The following is a 21,714-nucleotide window of genomic DNA, read 5'->3' on the forward strand; positions in this document are numbered from 1 at the left end:
CTCCTTTGCCCCTTTGAATACTTTCCATACCATATCTACAACAGCTTATTCTCCCTAGTTCTTCCCTAACATTTCTCCCTGTTTATTTTTCTCTACAACTGCTGTAGGTTGTTAGATTTTGTTTTTGAGAATCATTATGTAGCACAGGCTGACCTTGAACTCCTGATCTCTCAGTTTCAGTGTTCTGAATGCTGGGAGTAGAGCTATGTCCCACCATGGAAATCCTTATTAGGTTTTCTTACTGCCTGCCCCACTCCCCCACCCCCTGAATTGAAGTTTGAACTCAGGGCCTCACATTTGCTCAGTTTGCTTACTTAGCTGGAACTCTAGAATTTGAGCCATACTCCTAGTCCAGATTCTTGCTATTATTTTGAGAGACTGGGTCCCTAGGGCTATTCTGCACAGGCTGGCTTTGAATTCTGATCTTCTGGATCTCAGCTTCCTGAGTAGTAAGGATTATAGTATAAGCCACCAGCATCCAGTCTTGTTATTTTGTTCTCCTCTTTCAAGTAGAAATAAATTCCATCAGAGAAGGGATCCCATCTTTATCTCTGAACTTCCGTTTGATGACCGGAATAAAATAGCTCACAGGATCAGTATACAATTCAATGGGACAGTTGTGGCACAGAGTTAAGTTAGTTCGTTTCTCTCTGTTTGTCCTTTAAAACAAGAAAAGTAAACAATCTGGGAGCCTCAGAAAAGTGGTCCCATGGTTTTTCCCATCCAGTAGTCTTCGTAACAATTGCAATGATCCTTCAAAGAAAATCTCAAGTTGTTGTGTCAGAGAGGAAGCCCATAGGCCAGTTTTGAAGTTCTTAGTACATTCTTGAAACACTGAGTATGACTCTACCTTACAAAAAACAGGAAATGAATTAAACAACTTGGGGAGGGGGGGTGGAGAGGAGCTGGGAGGGAGGGAAAAAAAAAAACGGAAAAATGAGGGAGGGGATGACACTGTTCAAAAAGAAATGCACTCATTACCTGACTTATGTAACCTTAACCCCTTTGTATATCACTTTTACAATATTTTTTTGAAGATAGACAATGAAGTTGGTGGATCAATTAAAAAAAAAAAAGTAGAGATCCACTCCTTTCATCTCAATCTTGTATCAACTTATTTAAATGGTTAGTATTATTCTACAGAACCCCCTAAATCTATTATAAAGAACACTGGATGCTGATTTTACCACAACATATTCTTCCTCTGGTCTCATTCACAGCCAAGGTTTTCAATGCCATAAATAAATAAATAAATAAATAAATAAATATTTTATATATATATATATATATATATATATATATCAGTGGTTCCTATTAACATCATCCATTACAACTATTTGTTTGAGCATATCTAGCACCTTTCATTAAATTCATTGTTAATTCACTTGTTCATTCAATAAGCACCAAGTAAGTGACAACCTTGCTGCCCTAGTGATAAAAGTCATAGACAGGGGGAGTTATTAAAGTTTACACATTGTCATCTAGCCCTATGAGCATCCATCAGGTACTTCAATCCTTACGTCATTCCATAAATACTGGAACTATCTCCATTTTACAGTTAGGCTGCCTACTTAACTGCCGAATCTCAGTCTTTCTGTGGTCAAACCCCATGCTGTTAATGACTTTACTCTAACAAGTAGATTCTGATCATGCACTAGGTACCTACTGGGTGATAGTACTTTTAAAATTAAAAAGAAACAAGGCTAGACTGACTTTCCTCAGAAGTGAGAGCATCATCTTACTGTTTGCATTCCCAGCCTCTAAAACAATGCCATCAGTGTTTGCTGAATTGAGTGTGGCTTCCATTTTCAAAGTCATGAAAGACCTAAAATAATAACAACAATATTATAATAACATAATGAACATAAATACAAAATAAGGATATAAAAAAGGACCAATAGACAAAAGTGCAAGGGGTACAAAAAGTATGAATGTATAAGAGATGAATTCCATCTAGTGACTCCAAGTTCAGTTTTTCTCATATACCCCAGCCTGTAAAACAAATGAGAAATAGGAAGGCGCCACATGTTTGGTGAGGTTACAGTATTTGTTATCTTTGGAGTACTAGGCATGCTGGGATGGGTTCTGGATGTGGGCAATCAGGGGCACTCTGTTATCTGACACTAAGAAAACCCAAACTAGACCGCATACATTAGACAGCCTCTCCAGGGTAGCAAAGCAGAATATTATGCAATTTTGCCTCTTTTCCAATTTCCTTTTCTGCCATGTCCTTAACTTGTGGTATTTCCCTTCCCATTTCCATTTCTTATTGTGGCTGACTAGGGCCACCTTACTCAAGAGCAGCTAATTACCAAACAAATGAGCTGGCTGAGCTTTCTCCTAAGACAGGGGTAAGGTGATAGTAAATCTTGCATTGGAAAACTCCTGAGGAGCTGAGCAAATAGTGGAGAAGCTGAAGAGAAGAAATACAACAAACAGAAAAGGCTACTCTGTAAGGAGGAGAGTAAAGTATGAAAAAGAAAGAAGCAAAAGAAAAATAAAAGAAAAGAAAGAACTGAGAGAGAAATCTTTTCTTCTAACCAATTCTCACAATATCCACCAAACACAGACATACTTTGCCTGGATCCTGTAAAATGAACCATTGTAGTAGGAAGACCCCTACTCAGGCAGGCAAGCCCACCTAGTCGTCCGAAGTGACAGAGCCTACTGCAACAAAGTTGTTAGTAAAGAAGCAACTTTATTGAGACGGTTCCTACACTGACCGGTCAGGGCCACAGCACAGGCTTGGGAGCTGATACTGTGACCCTGAGTGGCCCATGTACTTTGGATTTTAAAGGCAAAATCCACGAGGTCAAGCCTGGTCATGCAGGTGACCAATGAGATTGTCACACACACAAAAGATTGCACAGTCATACCAGACCACACGCAGGTGGCCAATGAGGTTACAGTTTGTCACATAATGGCTGTTTAAACCAGCCTATCACTTTTGGTTTAAATGACTCACAAATTCAGCAGGTAAGGCGGAGCTTCCGGTAAGCCCAAGCAAAAGGAGTTGTTTAGTGGAGTTTATAGGAAGCACGTGAAAAAGCTTGTGATATTGACAGTTTGAGCCAGATTACAACCTCTGTTTTATTGGTTAGTCCTTAACAGAACAATCAAGGTGGGTTAAGTTGTTAAGGGGAGGGGGACCTAGGGCATTCTTTCCATTCTAGGAACTGGGCTGGTTGGAGCCAAGATCTAGTTAACCTTGTTTAAAGGTTTTTTTTTTGTTTTGTTTTGTTTTGTTTTGTTTTTTTCCCCTAAAATTCCCTAAAACAAAGGCAAAGCCTGGAAAGAAGCTGTACCAGCTTGTCTCTCCTCTCAGGGCCTACTTCACTATGTCCTTTCCATACTCACTCTACCTTGCTGTTATCTGTACAGTTTGGTCAGAATTCTTTGTGTTACCATTAAACAGCTGCTGACTGACACAATCCCAGTTTGTGATATACATGTGATACCTCCCAAATGTAAGAGGCACTACCGTGAAACAAAAAGGATAAACCAACTTTAAACATCCTCACTTAAAGCCAGGTGCCTTTGGCTTACATCTGTACTCCTAACTACTTAGAAACTGTGTCAGGGGGATCTCAGTACAAGGCCAGCTGGGTGCAGTAGTGTGTACCTGTCATCCAAAGTTACATAGGAGGCCAAGATTGGGAGGATTATGGTGCCAGAAAAGCCTAGGCAGAAAAGTCCATGAGATTTTCTCCAGAAAGGAAGCTCAGTTTAGTACCACAGGGATATGATCCCAGCAATGATGGAAAGTCTACAAGTGGGCAGATCAGGAGTACATCCAAGTGGAATGAGATCAAATTCTTAAAAAAAAAAAAGTGAGTGAAAAACAGAGCTGGACTCATGGTTCAGCAGTATTGTGCAAGGTTAGCAGGCTTGAGGTCAAACCCTCAGTAATATCCCCCAAATTACACACACACATACACACACTTAAAATTCAAAGTATGTGTTTAGGATTGTTTTGTACTACTTAATGTTTCCTGTTCCTTCAATAATTTATCAAATACTTGAAGGGCTTCTCTATGCTAGATGATGTGTTATCATGGCTCTATTGTTATGAAACAAAAAGGAATTGTAGTGTTTAAATGAAAAGAATATTTAAGATACTAACATTTTTAGATGGAATTATGGACAATCAAGGTTTTTTTTTAATGCAGATTAAAAAAAATACTCTATCAGTCCTATGGAGGCCTCCATCCCCTTATACTTATACTTTCAACTGTGGTAGAAATAAATGACAGCAGTAACAGTAGAGATATATGTAGAAGATCTAGAAGCAAAATACAACAAGAAGGACTTTAATCCTATGGAGATCTGACCTCTTTTATATCTTGTGTGTGTGCTAGTACTGGGGCTTAAATTCAGGGCTGGGTGCTGTTCTTGAGCTTTTTTGCTCAAGGCTAATACTCTACCACTTGAGCCACAGTGCCATTCTAGCTTTTTTGGTGGTTCAATGGATGAGTCTGAGGGACTTTCCTACCCAATCTGACTTTGATTCAGATCTGAACCTTCTGATTATAGGGATGAATCACAGTACCTAGTCTTCTTGTCTTTCTTATATCCTCTTTCTAGAAGGCAAATCAGTAGTAATACATCCAACATGTAGTGGAGAATAAGCAATAGCCACTATTGTATCTTTTGCAACACTGCTTCTACAAGATATTTGGGCTTAAAAGGTTAAAAGTGTCAAAAAGTTTGGGATTTTTTTTGTTAAAAAAGTTGGTTGTAGGGCTTGTACTCGGGGCCTAGGTGTTGACTCTGAGCTCTTTTTGCTCAACGCTAGCACTCTACCACTTGAACCACAGTGCCACTTCCAGTTTTCTAGTGATTGAGTCTCACAGACTTTCCTGTCCAGGTTGGGTTTGAACCATGCTCCTCAGATCTCAATCTCCTGAGTACCTAGAATTATAGGAGTAAGCCACCAGCATCAGGCAAGTTTGGGAATTTTAATTTAAACAAAGTAAACTGATTCATTACTACAGGGTTGCTCAAATTTTTAATTATGCTATAGTACTTTAGAATTCAAAGAGGCAGGTAAGTAAGCAACCTTTGCCAGATTAATATGAACATGGAACTCCAGTTTAGAAGAGTACATTAAAAATCCAATCCATGTTCAGGCTAATATACTTGGAAGCCTTGAACTGGGAGATTTCCATCTATAGATGCATGTGATAGATAGACAGATGACAGACAGACAGACAGACAGATAGACAGGCAGACAGATAGATATGCATGTGATATATATTTTGTATAATATACATTATATATAAAATCTTTTTAGAAGCTACTGATTCTTCAAGCTTGCAGGAAGCCGAGGATATACAGAACATTGTATACCAATGAAATGTGGAGAAGACCATTTGTGATGTGGTTAGGAACCCAATCACTATAAGGATTATATCTAGTTTTGCTTTCTACTCCAACTCCAATATATAGTACTGCCTGGCATAGAGTGCACACCTGATAAAACTGTTAAATACATAAAGGACTGAAGGTGACAGAAGGCTCCTAGAGATTTTAAAATGAGTGGTCAGTTTTTCTGGCTTCGATTATTACAATTTCCATACCTAGACTTTCAGACAGTTGCTTAATTTATTTTCTTAGAACAAAAGACTGAGAATTATTCTAACAGTCTTTTGTATCATGACCCTGATCTAAGCTAATAAGAGAAAGGTTACAGTTTTTCTATTGATGAAAAGCACATTAATGTCATCTCCTTGAAATAATACCATCTCTATTATGCGGGCAAAATTATATTTTTCCAGAGTAATTATTATGTCAAACTCCCAAATTTTGATACTATTTCACTTGCACATTAGCTTATTAGTTTGTCAAACCTCTGGAAAACCATGGGTAAGCTCAAAGAGTATTCAGCAATGATTTTCAGTCTACCCTGTTTTCGATCTATATTGATCTTTTTATTCTATTCTCTGCAATTTTTCCTCCCAGTCAGAAGGACTGAGTTTTAATTTCCTGTAATAGATCTTAAAATAAGGACTAACAGGTTTCCTAAAAACGTTTTTAATTTAAAGACTAGCTGCATTATTAAACCCCTGAGATTCTGAATAAAGCCCTTTGAATTTTTATTTTTTAGAACTGTATTCCCAGTAGGTGATTCAGAAATACTACTGAATTGTTTCTCTTCCCACTAAAACACTAGTGTTTTAAAATAAAACCTTTCTTCTATCTTCTCACCTTTTTGCTGCTCACATACACATGCACACACACATACATGTACACACACATTAAGTCACCTAGGAAGTTTGGTTAAAACAGATCTTTAGAGAAGTTTGGACCACCTGACTTGTACAATGTCACCAAATCATCTTGTCTTCCAACTCTTAACCCAGCCTGAGCCACAGAAACAACTAGGAAAAAACATGACTCATATCTACCTATTCCCCTGACCAGGACTTGGATACAGGGCTAATCTATGAACTTAACAGATTTCCAAAGCACTAAAGAACACTCTCCAATATTTTTCATTTAATGATTTTTATTTTGTGACCTACAACTAAAATACTCTTTTAGAAAAAAATATTTTATTTTGTAGTATGAATTATTTATATCCACCTCAATTTCCTTTTGCTCTACTTTATAAATCAACTCAATAGGATAACAGGATTCAGTAATAACTTACAGCCATGGGACTATGGTGAAAGTACTGGCAATCTCTGGTTTTGTTAAGGGAATAATAGTTCTTCTAGGTTATTGCAAAGACTAAGACTCATCATGTGAGTGTGTGGCTACTTACATTAATGCAATCTCTGAAGGACTGATAGACTAACAGCCACGCTCATTAAGTATTTCAGTAAGTTTTTTACCTCTACAAGTCGTCATTTTATTTTCTAACAAATAATTCTAACAAGTAATTTTAATCTTGTTAGTAGAAACTAACAAGAAGCATGCTTTCTGTGTCCTATTTTATCCCAAGCACATTTTTTTTCCCTCAAAAGTTGAGGTAGTTGTTCTGGCTAGGTGTGTCACTTTGGGTTATCTTTTATCTGGCCCTTGCATTTCTTTTTACAGCCTATGTTACATTCTTCTTTAGGAATATGGTTCCTTGAAGACTTGACTGACTGGGAGAATCTGACCCTTCACTTTAGTTTTATCAAAAATTCCTTACCAGAGTAGATGGGCTTGAATGCTAAGGGCATGCTAGGCTGGAGCATCTGTGCCTGGCCTTTCCATCTATGCGGCCAGGCAGTAATTGCGAAGTTTTCCCTTCTGCAACAATTATTCCCCCATCTCTCTTCCCATCACCATCCCACCCCCCACCCCCCCCAGCTAATTATCAGTTCTGGAATTAAAACTGCTTGCTTCTCCTGCTGTTGCCATAGCAACAGTTGGCCTGCACCTGCCACTGGGTGAACAGTGGCTCTTTCAGAAGAGGCAATGGCAGTTGCTGGCTTTACAAAAGCCAGGGAGTAAACTAATGTTTACCTGTCTAGGGAGAGAAGTTCCTGTTTATTCTACCTCAGGCATTTTCCTGGCAAGCCCTATCTCAACTTTCTTCTTAAACTGCTTGTTGGTATTCAACTAAGAAAAAAAAAAAACCTGATAAAAATTGCTAAATCTCTTTTAGCTTGTCACAATCCTATATATCAGTTTTACTTATTCCCATCCAACAAGTTAGAAGGTATAAATCTTCCATCTCCTGACAAGCAGTATAGTATAATGGTTGAAAGCATAGAACTTTAAACTTGATGGATCTGGATTCAAATCCTAGTTGTGTAGTTTCCTAACTGGATGTTTGTGGCTTAATTACTTAACGTCTCATAGTGTTATTTTCATCACACAGAAAATAGGGGCCAGAATAACTATGTCACGGGATTGTTTTTAAACAAAGTCTGAGACTACATATTAATATAGAGACATATATAAAGGTCCGACTTAACGTTCCATATATGGGTAGGTCTGATATTGCTGGTTACCTACCAATTCTGGACAGCCCTGAAGTCAGAGAAAAGTTGGCTTCTTGGTCAGGTATTTTTGAGGTTGTTGACCATCGAGCTTAAACTCAGTGGGAACTGTCCCTGAGCTGTTTTTCTTAAAGCTAGCACTCTACCACTTTGAGCCACAACTCCACCTCCAGTTTTCTGGTGGTTAACTGGAGATAAGAATCGCATGCTGAGGTATCTGTCTCCTGAGTAGCTAGGATTACAGATGTGGCCACCTTTCTTGATCAGTTTTAATCACTGTCTTAAGTGACAGTACTTTGGGAAGAATAAAATGGCACACTGTCCCCACAACATTTATACCAAGATGCATCTATACAGCAGAAGCAGAGAAATACTGAAAATTACTTCTTCTCCGTCAGCTCCTCCCTCCCTGCGCTGTTTTTCTCATGCTCCATCTCACTCTTCCTTTAAATAGAATTGATGGAACCAGCATGTAAGGAGACATGTACTCAGTAAGGAAACAAAATGCTTGGTGTTTTACAGCCACATAGTAACTTACAGTGAACAAATGGCAGTCGAGATAAGGAACAGGAAGTGTGTGGCATTTATAAAAGAAAGTGGTTTTCTTCCCTGAGCCCCTGCTATGGATAAGAAAGCATTTCTTTCATTAACTGCACCACTCCTGCTTAGGTTGTAGATACAAACAAGCATATTTTGATCTATGGTAAAAATCTTATCACAGAGGATACTCCAGGGTTATCTCCTATCTACCTTTTCCAAAGTTCTTAAGTCAACTCCCTATAGTCCTAATTTTAAGGAAAATTGTACTTCAAATCACCTTGAAAAAAAACCCCAATAAACTCATTGAAACAAACACAACATTCCACTACCAGCACATACTTTACATTAGACACATACTGTAGGGTTTCTGGGAAAGAAAAGTGAATGCAGTTCAGTCACATAGTTTTTCAAAAAGATGAAGAATCCTTAGAGGTTTTCAGGAAAATTATTAACCTCTTCTCTGACTTTCATTGGACAGAAAAGCAAGATACCTGAGACCAGCAGATTTCTCCTAACCCCTGCTTTCACTGTATTTGATGTTGGTATAATTTGTGGAGGGGAAGGGAAAAAACAAATCATTTAAATAGGGATACAGGTGGACCCATTACAGCAATGAGATGTACAAGTCATTATGTCAAAAAACGAACTTTACAACTTTGGAATGCTTGATTAGAAATGTACTCATTATCTTGCCCATGTAATTGTAACCCCTCTATACGGTATTTTCACAATAAAAAATAAATAAGTAAAATGAAAAAAGTACAAAGAACAATAATTGGGCTGGGAATGTGGCGTAGTGGTAGAGTGTTACCAAGCATGCATGAAGCCCTGGGTTTGATTCCTCAGTACCACATAAACAGAAAAAGCTGGAAATTGCTCTGTGGCTCAAGTGGTAGAGTGCTAGCCTTCAACAAAAGAAGCTCAGAGACAGTGCCCAGACCCTGAGTTCAAGCCCTAGGACTAGCAAAAACCAGACAAATAAAAAACACAATTTTTCTGTGGCTGCCCACAGGTGAACAGAAGAATATAACCAAGGATATCTAATTTTGTTGTGCTTTTTCTCTTTTAGTTATTTTTGATTGACTAAACATTTGTAATATGAGGATGTTTCATTGTGATATTTCACACATTTATAAAAGGCACTCTGAACAACTATAATTATTCTTAAAACATAGATTGGAGGTTTTGAATTCCTAAAATCTATTTTGCTTAATTGCAGTCCAAAATGGCTATGAAAGGCAAGCAAGAAAGAAGAGATTTAGTCTATGGAAGACTCCTTAGTATCACAATCATGGACTCACATGCAATCTTTCACTTCAACTTAATTGAATAGTTGTTGTTTTTTTTTTTTTTCTTTGCCAATCCTGGGGCTTACACTCAGGGCCTGGGCACAGTCCCTGAGCTTCTTTTGTCCAAGGATAGCACTCTACCACTTGAGCCACAGTGCCACTTCTGGCTTTTTCTGTTTATGTGATACTGAGGAATCCAACTCAAGGCTTCATACATGCTAGGCAAGCACTCTACCACAAAGCCACATTCCCAGCCCCAACTCTAGTTTTTATTTTTTTATTTTATTTTATTTTTTGGTCCGGTTGTGGGGCCTGAACTCTGGGCCTGAGCACTGTCCCTCAGCTCTTCAGCTCAAGGCTAGTGCTCTACCACTTGAGCCACAGCGCCACTTCCGGCTTTTTTCTTTTTGCTTATGTGGTGCTGAGGAATCGAACCCAGGGTCTAAGGCATGCAAGGCAAGCGCTCTATCACTGAGCCAACTTCCCAGCCCCCAACTCTAGTTTTTAAATAAAACAACTACACCCTCTACTTAGGGTATATTAGTGCTTTATTTAACTTTGTTCCATTATTTTACTTTGTTCCAAATTTACAAAGAAATAGGTAACTACTTCCCAAACTTGATTTTAAAGCAGAGGAAAGTAGGAACTGTCAAAACAGGTATAGAAAGAGAATATAATCAAATGAACAATTTCCTTTTGCAACTGCTTTATCCCAGTTATTATTTTTCCATCTAAAACAACAAATCGAAAAACGGATAATACTTTTAATGTTTCACAGCATAGTTGTACTTGATGTACAATAATGTGTCAAATTTGATGGGGAAACTGAGGCATTAAAAAACCAATCTATCTATAGCACATCACAACTAAAGGAAAAAAAAAAAAAACCTAAGATTCAGAAGTCTCTTCAATTCTTTGGGCAATGCTGTAGTCGAGGTAAAGTACCTCCAAATGGCATCCCAGACCCAATCCATCTTTCATTCTTATCTCTTGCAGCTGAGACATAGTTATTCATTAGTTCTACACAGCACAAGCATTTTCACTCCTTTGAGCCTTTATACTTATTGATGACTCTGCTTAGATTGACTTCCTATCCTTTCTATCTTAAAATACCTAGCCAACCCATCTGCTAAGTTCCAGAAAAAATGCTGTATTTTTTCTGATTCCTTTTTCTAAGTTAGTTCTCCCAGCCAATGAGTGGGTTAAAACTTTGTACTCTGGAGTCAGACTGAGTTTAGATGCTGATTCTACCATTTTTTTTTAAACCTATGTTGACCTCATGCATGTATAATCAGTCTCTTTGCAGATCAGGTATTTCATCTCAAATAATAAAAATAACATGCAAACTACTTATTAGGACTATTTTAATAAATTATCTATGTAAATACTTAAAATAGTTCCTCAGACAGTTGGTATTTCACAAATTATGCTTAAGCAAATCTGAATTAAAATAGTTCATTTAGCTCTCCCCTTCAAACTAGCTTCAAAATATTGACTGACTGATAGTGCTGGAGCTTGAATGGCCTTACAGCTGCTAAGCCTGTTTTCTTGACTGGTGCTCTACCACTTGAACTACTCATCCACTTAGGCTTCTTGCTGGTTATTTTAGAATGGAGTCTCACAAACTTTTCTGCAAGAGCTGATCGCAAACTGTGATTCCCTGGATCTCAGCCTCCTGAGTATCTAGAATTACAGGCATGAGCCATAATACTCAGCTTAGCCTTTGAAATCTTTTAATGCAGGGACAAAAATCTTAATCATTCTCATATCTCTGGGGCCTAGCATAAGGCCTGGAACACATCAGGCACTCTTATGATGTTTGCTGAACAAATGAATGAAAGAACTTCTCTGTAGTCTCTCCTTGTCTGAGAGCAAAAGGAATAGAGCTCCTGGTACCAAGTTATTTTCCTGATAAGCTGAGGTCAAATACATAAACAACATAGGCCTAACAAGCAGAGCTACTACAGTGGATGGCAAACAAAAGCTGGTCAGAGTAGAACCACAGCACAAAAAGTGACAACAGGCTCCCTCCTACTGAGTCTTGTCTCTAGCACTATAAAGCGACAAAAAGCAGGCAGATGTATGATAGAATATAGGCTGCTCCTGGATAGCATTTCAATTGGAGGCAAATGCAGTATTATAAAAACCTCAGCTGAATTTTCCAGCTGTGAATGGATTCTCTGGTTAATAAGCCAACATGCACAAAATAAAGTCGTGACTCTTTCAGGCAGATTTCTGAAAATCAATTATTTTAGCAAAGAGGCTTATTTGTGATATAGACAGGCAAACAATGTATATAAAGCATAAAGCAGGGAATATACAATCCACCTTAGTATGGAAAAGCAAAGTAGGCCCAGGCTCTGTAACATGATGTCTACACTAAACAAAAACTTGTATGTTGGAATCCTACTCTGCATAAAAAGAGCCCAGATAGTTCTACTTCATGTCACAAGTACCAGATCTATTTTCTTCAGCTTCCAGACAGGCCTCCTGAAATCAAGATAATGCAACAACCAAACCATGAATATACTATTAGAGGATAAAAGAAATCTAACTACATTACTGACAATCTATTTCTACTATTTTCTTCAGCTTCCAGACAGGACTCCTGAAATCAAGATAATGCAACAACCAAACCATGAATTTACTATTAGAGGATAAAAGAAATCTAACTACATTACTGACAATCTATTTCTACTATCACTAGGAAGTGATAAATACTATCTAAAACAAATGATTATTTAGAAGGGGTAAAGAATACCTAATATGTAGGCACAGATAATAACAAACTGAAAATTTAAAAATATCTACCAAGTTACTTAATGTATATGTAGATACCTTCCACTCCATATTTGATGCATAACATATTGATGCAATTCTATGTATGACTGTACTTTGAAAGGATTGCATATGACATTCTCCCAAAGACTACATGCTAAATAAAGGCTTAATCACCAGCTTTTGGTGCTTTGGAGGTTGTACAATCTTAGGAGTAGGTATTGGTAGAGGAGATAAGTTAGTCTGGGGATATTGGAACCATATCCCCTCCCACTCTTTGCTACCTAGCTACGATGAGGTGAGCAGTTTCATCCATCATGTGCTCCCTACCATAGGCCCAGAGCAACAGGACCAAGTGACCCTGGACAGACATTTCCGAAACCATGAGCCAAAAAAATCTTTCCTCCTTTCATTGTCTGTCTCAAGTACTTTGTTGAGCAACAAAAGGTAACTAACAGAATCCCCCAAATTAGGTAAGAGGTGGAAATGGTGAAGGATGTGGCTAGTACTTACATGGAAATAAGAGTACCCAAAGGTTAAATAACTTACCCAAGGTTACGCAGTCAGCCACAAACACAACCAAAAATAAAAGTGAGTTGGGCTAACTCTGTTAGCTCCTTCTCCCTCGGAACATGCATCCTGTTTGATCACAGAATCAGCATGGGTCACATTCACACTGATCTCTGCTGGAGCTTTTTGCCTAAATAACAGCCAGCTTTGAAGATGAAAAATTCTACAGAAGTTCCAAATATGGCTGATACTATTAAAAAGCCATTTTCCTCTTAGTTTAAAAAGAAAATTACAGGAAACCTCAACAGCAAATCAAAATTTAATCCTGATTTTATTTCTTCTTCGAGCACAAGAACTTAAGTGTCTTTTTCTCTGATTTGCTCACAATTGCTTTCACACCAGCAGATCATATGCCACCCCCTCTCCTCAAATATATATTACTTCTCAGCAGGCTTCGGCAGGAGTAGAGAAGCAGCCAATCTGTGAGGGAGCGAACACAAGATCTCCCATAATAGCATAGTGAAGACAGAAAATTGCTGCCAAAAGTGTAAATTGCTTTTTTGCTGGGGGGGGGAAGGGAATATTTCTGGGCTTCAAAGACACCCTCTTACAAGATGACTCCACAGTAGTTAATATCCATGTTCACTATATTAGGACTTTTGCTCCTCCGCACCTTCTGAGAATCCCTGCCAGCTATGTGACTATGAACTATGGACTTGAGGAGTAAACTACCACACGGGTAGCATCAGGCAGCTGTGCCGTGGGGTCAAAGGAAAGGCTTGGTTGGCTGGTCCCCAGACAGGACCTCCTTTTGCTACTGATGCTCAGAGGATGTTGTGTGAGTTTGAAACAAAGAAATATCTCTGTATAATGACAGAAGCCAAGGAGAAGAACAGTAGCTTGCAGGAAACAAACCACAGAAGTTCAATCAAAGCAAGTAAGAACCCCATGTTAGAGGAAGCAGACCAAAGTGTCCTTTGAAGACTGTGTGTGTGAATCCTCTTGGCTTTTATACAGTGTCAGAGAGGAGTTGGCCTCTTGGAGACAGTCCATGGTTGAGAGCATGATCCCTGTAACCAGACCAAATTCAAGCCATAGCTCTGCCTAGCCATGATAAATCCGTGGCAATTTAATCTAAGCATTTATTCCTTTGTTTAACAAGTGGGATACTTATTACATCACAGAACTTTGTATGAGGATGAGAATATATATAAAGCAATTTTCACAAAATAAACATTTAATACACAAGAGCTATGATCATTATTATTAATTAGCAGAACTATACCCAAAACCTTAGGGTAAAGAACAGACATGACCAAAAGCACAGCAGCTGGCCATCTCCTATCTAACCAATTGGGAAGTCAATAAAGAGAGAAGGTAAGGAGCTTCTAGCTAGTAGAACACAAAGAGGATCTATTACAGATAAATACATTTCCACAGGACAGGGACTTTTCTTTGTTTCTTCCACTGTCGATGGAATCTATTTCTCCTTTGACTTTTACATAGACAGTGGGGGGGGGGGGCTGTGTGCAAAGAATGCTAGCAAAGAAGATAAAAGCTATTATTATCCAAGTAGAATTGGCACTCAAGAGTTTCCAGATTCATTTCTCATCCAGCCTCTGTACAGGGAGACCTGTATTTCCTTTCTGCCTCCCTTGCACATCAAACCCTCATTTAATCTGTCAGCAGTACAGAGCCTTTGGAACAAATCCTGTTTGGCTTGATGGAATGGTAAAGAATATATCATAAATGAGAACAATTTCAGATAAAAGACAATCTTCTCTGAGTGTTAATTGAAATAAATTGAGCCAAATAGTAGTTCCACACAAATAAGCTGAATAGAACTAACAAGTATGAATTTAAAGGTTAAAAAGAAAGTCTGTCTCCTCTTCCCTTTCTTCCAATGTACTCTTCAAGTGCTCATTGTACCAAAAGGGTTCTGTCAAGCTTCAGTCCAAGAGAATGCTGCTTACATCCATGGCATCCCGGCTTGAGGGAGACAGCTTGACATCTTAGTTGCTAGTAAAGAAACTCTATGCCTCACCACTGCCTTGTCAAAATGACATGAAGGTATCTGCAATTAAACTCTAAAGCCAGTTTCTCACACTGCACGGTATCTTTGAAGGGGAGGAGGTTAATTTCTTCATAAGGTCCTTGTATTCTAATCAGTGTGACTCTGGCATGCAGCCATAAAGACTAGATGGAAGTGTTCAGTCTAATCAGGCTCTCCTCAACACAGATATACCACTGCTATCCTGTGGAATCTGCATATTATGGTTAGGATGTTTTCTGGAAACTCTCTTTCTGGAAACAAGGGTTTAGAGCTAGGCTTAATCTGTATTCTAAGGAGCCATAGCAACTTTTGAGAATAGACAAGATGAAGTGCCAAGGGGAATTCGATGTCTATACCAAGGACCTGTTAAGCCTGGCTTCCATCACTGCTAGCACAGTGTCATAGTTTGGAAGTGATCTGTCCACCCAAAGGTTCATGTGCTGAATAGCTGGTGTTAGAACCTGGATGGGGCCTCATGTAACCCAATTATATCATGAGAACAAAACCTTTAGAAGACATTAATTCAGGTTTTAGAGAACTGGTTCATTCCAAGACAGAGGGAGCCTGGCACCTGAATCTTGTACACATGATCAAGCCTTTGTGATCTCATCCAACATGAGGCCCTCATCCCAGCCAATCAGATATCAGGACTGTTAGCTAAATATTTTTTTCTTTAGAAAGTACCTGGCCCTAGGTATTGTTATAAAATACAAAACAAACAAAGATACCTAGTCTCCAAGCTCTTAACCTGCCATTTCCTTTCTGTAGGTAGCCAAAATTTCTGAACTACCAAATTTCTTGGGTTAATTCCTGTTTATAATTCTCTCATGGCCTTCTTTGCCCTCAAAATAAACCTTAAATGCCTCAAGAAGGTTTTCAAGGCCCTGAATGGGCTCTACTTTCTTCTATTCTTCTTTTATGTGCAGCTTTTAACATTTTTTTTTTCTTCTACCTACCCTGCTCCTCCTTTGACTGCCTGTCTTACTGTCCAGACCTTTATATATAAACTTTTCTGCTAGGCCTCCAAGACTGCCTAGGGGAGTCCTTCTTCAAGCTGTCTGTACTTCCCTAATCACAGCACTTCCCCATAGGGTAAGTGCTCATTATGTGCTCCCCTTTCTCTCTAGACTTGGGATCCAAAAAAGTAATGCCATGTCTGCCTTTGTCACCATTATATGCCCAGCGTGTACTCAGTGCCAGACCCAAACCAGGGTCATAAATATCTTCTAAATGGATAAGAGAAAGGAAAAGAAGACCAAAAAGCTTATTCCTGAGCACAGCTGGGACAGAACCAGAAGTGAGTCTCTGAAGTTCTATAGGTTTTTAAGCAAGGTGCCTGTGATTCTAGCTATAGCAGACAAACAGCTAGAAAGGTTCTTAAAGTATAGGGTTAAAGAGTGAGGAACACTTGTTGTCAACAGCAAGAAGCAGCAGGATGTAGATACAAAATAATGCATATTACTTCTAAAAAAGAGGCTCAAGCTGTAAGGAGGAAAAAAAGAACTGTATCTATTGATTTGAAATAAAACCAAAGAAGAGTCAAGCCCCAGTTCAGCAAGGAAACACGGAACAGTTCATTTAGTATCTTTGCTTGAGGAATTCAAACTAGATCAGTAACTTACAAACTGAATTTTGAGGATTCCTACACTTTGCAGAAGCCTTTCAGGGTCTACTGGGATGAAGTAAGAAGGTTCAACAATAGATTTAACCCTCAATCTAAATAGAGAGAGGAAAAAAGTTTTCTATATATTGAAGTTCTACTTAGTTTGGGGGAAAAAAGGCACTTCTACCAAAAATAAAGTTCAAATACCAGTAGCCTGAATGATCTTTCTGATACCTCCCAGTATTGAGTACATAAGCCCGTATGACATATGAAGTCCATGTAGACATTTTATTCAGCACAAGCACCCCTTGATTGTGGTGATGGCTCAGCTGCAATATATCCTAGAATCTGTTCTCAATGGCTTGAGCAGAATGACTGGAAAGCTAAGCAATCCAAAGTCCAGATTCACTGATTCACTGTATGAGAGAGGCAAAAATTAAATAAATGTATTTTAAATTTTCATCCAAATGCTAATACTGAGAAGCACAAAGACTTTATCCCCCTTTCTAAACAAGGCCTGGCATATCTATGACCTAGAATTCATTGACTAGTATCTTATGTCAGACACAAAGATGTTATAATAGATCAGAAATAAAGACTATTTGATTAAGAACATGTTAAACAAAATTTCAATAAAGAATAGTTTATTTACTGGGTGCACCAGATAACCTAATTACCATTTAAATGTAGTGCCTGCTCTTCTTAGCAAGGTATTCTAAATGTGATATAGAATAAAGCAGTCACTGTCATTATGTACTTTTCAAGTCTACTTTTATCTGAAGGTTACAGGCAGGAAATGACATAGATGAGGAGGGAGGTAGGAGTCTTATAAAATAAGAACTTCAAAGCCCTGGCTTAAGCTGGAGATCCCTTTTCTGTGCTGTTTCTTCACTGCCCATATTTCATGGGGCATTAAAAGCCATAAACATCACTCTACTTCAATTCTGAGATCAGACAAGCAGCAACAGTTTGATCTTACCTGGGTCCTTCCTCGTCACCCTGAAAGACAACAGAAAAACAGTATTAGAAACCATCAGCAGAAATCAATTTAATCATCTTTCTTTTCACTCTCAACCATAAAGCAGAGACTGCTTTGTTTATGGCCAAAAAGCTATGTCTAATAGGTAAGAGATGGACTAGTATAATCCTATATTCAAACTGCCCAGCAGAGATAAACTGATCATTTTACCCTGCAAACAGAGATGTGAATGCACAGACTTAGGAGGCCTAAATACAGCCTTGCCTTATTATTTGTATGGCTGGCAGTATTTAGTTCAGAGCCCTAAAATAGCAGGTCCTAGGCAAAAACTGACCAGCTCCAAAAGCATCAAGCTGTGTCCTTCAAAGACACATTTCTTCCTTGGTCTAGCATTTTTTTCTCCAAATATGAACACAAATATACAGCATATTTAAATGGGAAAAGAACCGAATTGGACTCAGAAAATTAGGATTCTAGTCCAATCTCTCCTTCAGAAAGTTATTAACTATATGTTTGTAGGATAGCTAATTTAGACCTTGATCCTTTTTTTTTGGTCATGGGCCTTGAACTGAGCTCTTCCACTTGATCCACAGCCCCACTTTCGGTTTTCTGGTGGTTTATTGGAGATAAGAATCTCATGGAGGGCTGGGAAGGTGGCTCAGTGGTAGAGCCCTTGCCTTGCATGCCTGAGGCCCTGAGTTCGATTCCTCAGCACCACATAAGCAAAAAAAAAAAAAAAAAAAAAAAGCCGGAAGTGGCGCTGTGGCTCAAGTGGTAGAGCGCTAGCCTTGAGCTGAAGAGCTGAGGGACAGCAACCAGGCCCAGAGTTCAGGCCCCACAACCAGACCCCCCCCAAAAAAAAAATCTCATGGACTTTCCTGCCTGGGCTGGCTCTGAACCTCAATCCTCAGATGTCAGCCTCCTTAGTAGCTAGGATTACAGGCGTGAACCACCCTGGCGATCCTCTCCTTTATAAGTGGGTAATATGGGCAATTTATGATCCACAGTATTCTTCTCTTATTCTTGTCTCTTTTGCAAAAACAAAGTTTATGTTTTTTCTACATATTATACTGTCTTGCCCTAACTTTATCAATAATGATAACAGCAGGTTCCTTTGTGACCAAATGAGATATTTCAAATGACTCTGAAGCCTTTTCAAGGAACATCATTCATCCTTTTGGTGACAAAGTATCTTTTGCATTGTCCTCTTCAATTATTTAGGGGTAGTCTCAATATAAAATGTAACTTTTGGTTAGTGAATAAATGAGTGAATGATTTCTACTGGTAAATAGAATAAAAATCTGGAGCCAGACACTGTGTGTGGAAATCTTAACTCCAGGAGCCAGGCCTGGTAATGTATGTAATCCCAGCTACTTGGGAGGCAGATCAGAAGGGTTCAAGTTTGATGCAAGGCTGGATAAACATTTAGGGAGACATCCCCCTGAAAGAACAGCTAACTATACAAGAAGTAAAAGTAGAAAGGTCATAGTCTGAGGCTGGCCAGGGGAAGAAAGCCTGAGACTATCTGGGAAAAAAAAAAGTCAAAAAGACTGGGGAATGTAAATGCTAGAGCACTTTATAAACAAGCTCAAAGTCCTGAGTTCAATCTCCAGTACTGAAAAAACAAAACCTATACTTCACTGTGTATTTGCCATGTTACCCTAGTCCAATTATTTTGCCTCTCTTAACTTCAATCTCCTCATTTTTTATAAGGATTGAATAATACTTATAGCCAGATACTGTGCCTGAGACACTTTGTTTATTTTTGCCAGTCTTGGGGCTTGAATTCAGGGCCTGGGCACTGTCTCTGAGCGTCTTTTGTGCATGGGTAGCACTCTACTACTTGAGCCACAGCACCACTTCCAGCTTTTTCTGTTTATGTGGTACTAAGGAACTGAACCCAGGGCTTCATGCATGTTAGGCAAGCACTCTACCACTAAGTCACATCCCTAGTCCCAGGATATGTTTTAATAAAGGTTATTTACTAATATCAGTAGCAATTCTGTATAATTAAGAAGCTACTATATGTATGTGCTAAGGAGAAAGAAATAGGCAATTCATAATAATCTAATCTTCTAACAGTTCCCAGTCAGAAACGGGAAAAGTAGGAAGACAGAAAATAAAGGAAATGTGTACTTGTTCCAGCAGCACATATACTAAAATTGGAACAATACAGAGAAGATTAGCATGGCCCCTGCACAAGGATGATACACAGATTTGTGAAGTGTCCCATATAAAGAAGAAGGAAAGAGAGGAAGGAAGGAAGGAAGGAAGGAAGGAAGGAAGGAAGGAAGGAAGGAAGGATGAGAGAGAGAGAGAGAGAGAGAGAGAGAGAGAGAGAGAGAGAGAGAGAGAGAGAGAGAGAAGAGGGAGGAAATGTGTTACAAGTTCTCCAAAAGACAAAGTTAGAATGCACTGAGAGTCAAAAGAGAAGGGGTAAGTCAGGCATTGGTGGCTCATGCCTTAAATCCTAACTACTCAGGAGGCTGAGATCCGAAGATTGCAGTTTGGAGCCAGTCTGAGCAGGAAAGCCTGTGAGCTTTTTTTTTTTTCTGGTGCTATTCCTGGGGCTTGAACTCAGGGGGCCTGGGTGTTGTCCCCAAGCCTCTTTGTGCTCAAGGCTAGTGCTCTACCACTTAGGCTACAGTACCACTTTTTCTGCGTAGTTTATTGGAGATAGGAGTCTTAGTACTTTGCTTCCCGGGCAAAGCAATCCTCAGTTCTCAGCCTCCTGAGTAGCTAGGATTACAGACATGACCTACCAGTGCCTGGAGTCTATGAGACTTTTATCTCCAATTAATCACTAAAAAGCTGGAAGTGGACCTAAAGCTCAAGTGGTACAGTACTAGCCTTGAGCATAAAAGCTCACAGACAGTGCCCAGGCTCTGAGTTTAAGCCCCAGAACCAGCAAAAAAGAAAAGAAGTCAGAAAAGAGAAAAAACAAGGGGTAAACACTGCCTCTCCTGGAGTAGCAAGGAAGACTACACGGAGAAGGTGACATTTACAGTGTTCCTTGAAGGATTTTCTCAGGGTGACAACAGAGGAACATTGACAACAGAGCACTGAACTATCAGAAGCAAAGGCACAATTAACAAACATGCAATACTGATTAAGAAACTTCTGAGTCCTAGGGAACTGGAGAATGGGAATGTGCATGTGTGTGTCTTGGAGGGGGAACAAAGGGCAAACAGAAACCTAATATAAAATCTGACAATAACATTATGAAAACATAAAACTGTAAATAATCTTCTTGAACAAAGATATAAAAATCCTTAACAAAGTATTGGAATTATGTGTAATTTGGGGTTATATCCTAGATATACTGAGTGGTGTTGCAAGAGTCGGTCTCCTATTTAACTCTTGTATTGTAAGTGCATAGTCAACCTGTTTAGGATCAGAATATATATGTATGTCTTGGATCACTTTCACAGGCTGTGGTCCAATCTGGAATATAAAACCTCTGCAGTGATATTTTAGTTTGCCCTGTTCATAAGTCATGACTAAACCTACAGTCTCTCTGGAGTTAGGGTATTACTACAGGGTGTCAGGTAAAATCTTACTGACTCAACTTGGGAGGGGCAACAACTAATCACTGTAGGATAAGAGGAAGGAGTTAAGAGTTGTAGCTACAATCTCCACAAGGGAGGGAGAGATACAACTCCCTTACAGTTAGACAGGCAGGAGTAAAGTCAAGAGTTCCACTTACAGGTTTATGGAAGGTAGGCATTACTTACTATTGAGGGGTTAGGGTAAAGGCAGAAATCAGTTTCACCCACAGGCTCCATGGGGAAACAAAGACACCTTGATGCTGCAGTGAGTATATAAAAAAAGATTCAAAGCTACTGGTTCCATTGCAACAGTGCCAGTTTGGTCTGTGGAGGAGTATTGCTTTTTCTTCAAAAGGCTTCTCTGTGGCTGGATTACCCTTTCTAGTCATTTGGCTACAGACAGTAGATTTTTCTTGAGGTTTTTCTGTATCCATTGGTGTTCCAGTTTTCAGAACACCCAGGTTAAGATATACAGGAAGT

The 21,714-nt window shown here is 39.0% G+C and overlaps 1 protein-coding gene and 1 non-coding gene across 2 annotated transcripts in view; one reads left to right on the forward strand and one right to left on the reverse strand.

The window, feature by feature from the left end:
• The window catches only part of Trim44 (tripartite motif containing 44), a 104,347-nt gene that overhangs the window by 30,312 nt on the left and 52,321 nt on the right, over positions 1-21,714 (reverse strand). Inside the window, exon 4 of the mRNA XM_070032588.1 lies at positions 17,687-17,706. Coding sequence (XP_069888689.1) covers positions 17,687-17,706 — 20 coding nt within the window. The remainder of the gene's footprint in view (positions 1-17,686; positions 17,707-21,714) is intronic.
• On the forward strand, positions 19,819-19,925 carry LOC138834234 (U6 spliceosomal RNA). The gene has a single exon (XR_011374011.1). It is a non-coding gene; the product is annotated as a U6 spliceosomal RNA (small nuclear RNA).

Source organism: Dipodomys merriami, unplaced genomic scaffold, assembly GCF_024711535.1.
Source record: "Dipodomys merriami isolate MVZ:Mamm:240054 unplaced genomic scaffold, mDipMer1.0.p SCAF_21, whole genome shotgun sequence".
Lineage (NCBI taxonomy): Eukaryota > Metazoa > Chordata > Mammalia > Rodentia > Heteromyidae > Dipodomys > Dipodomys merriami.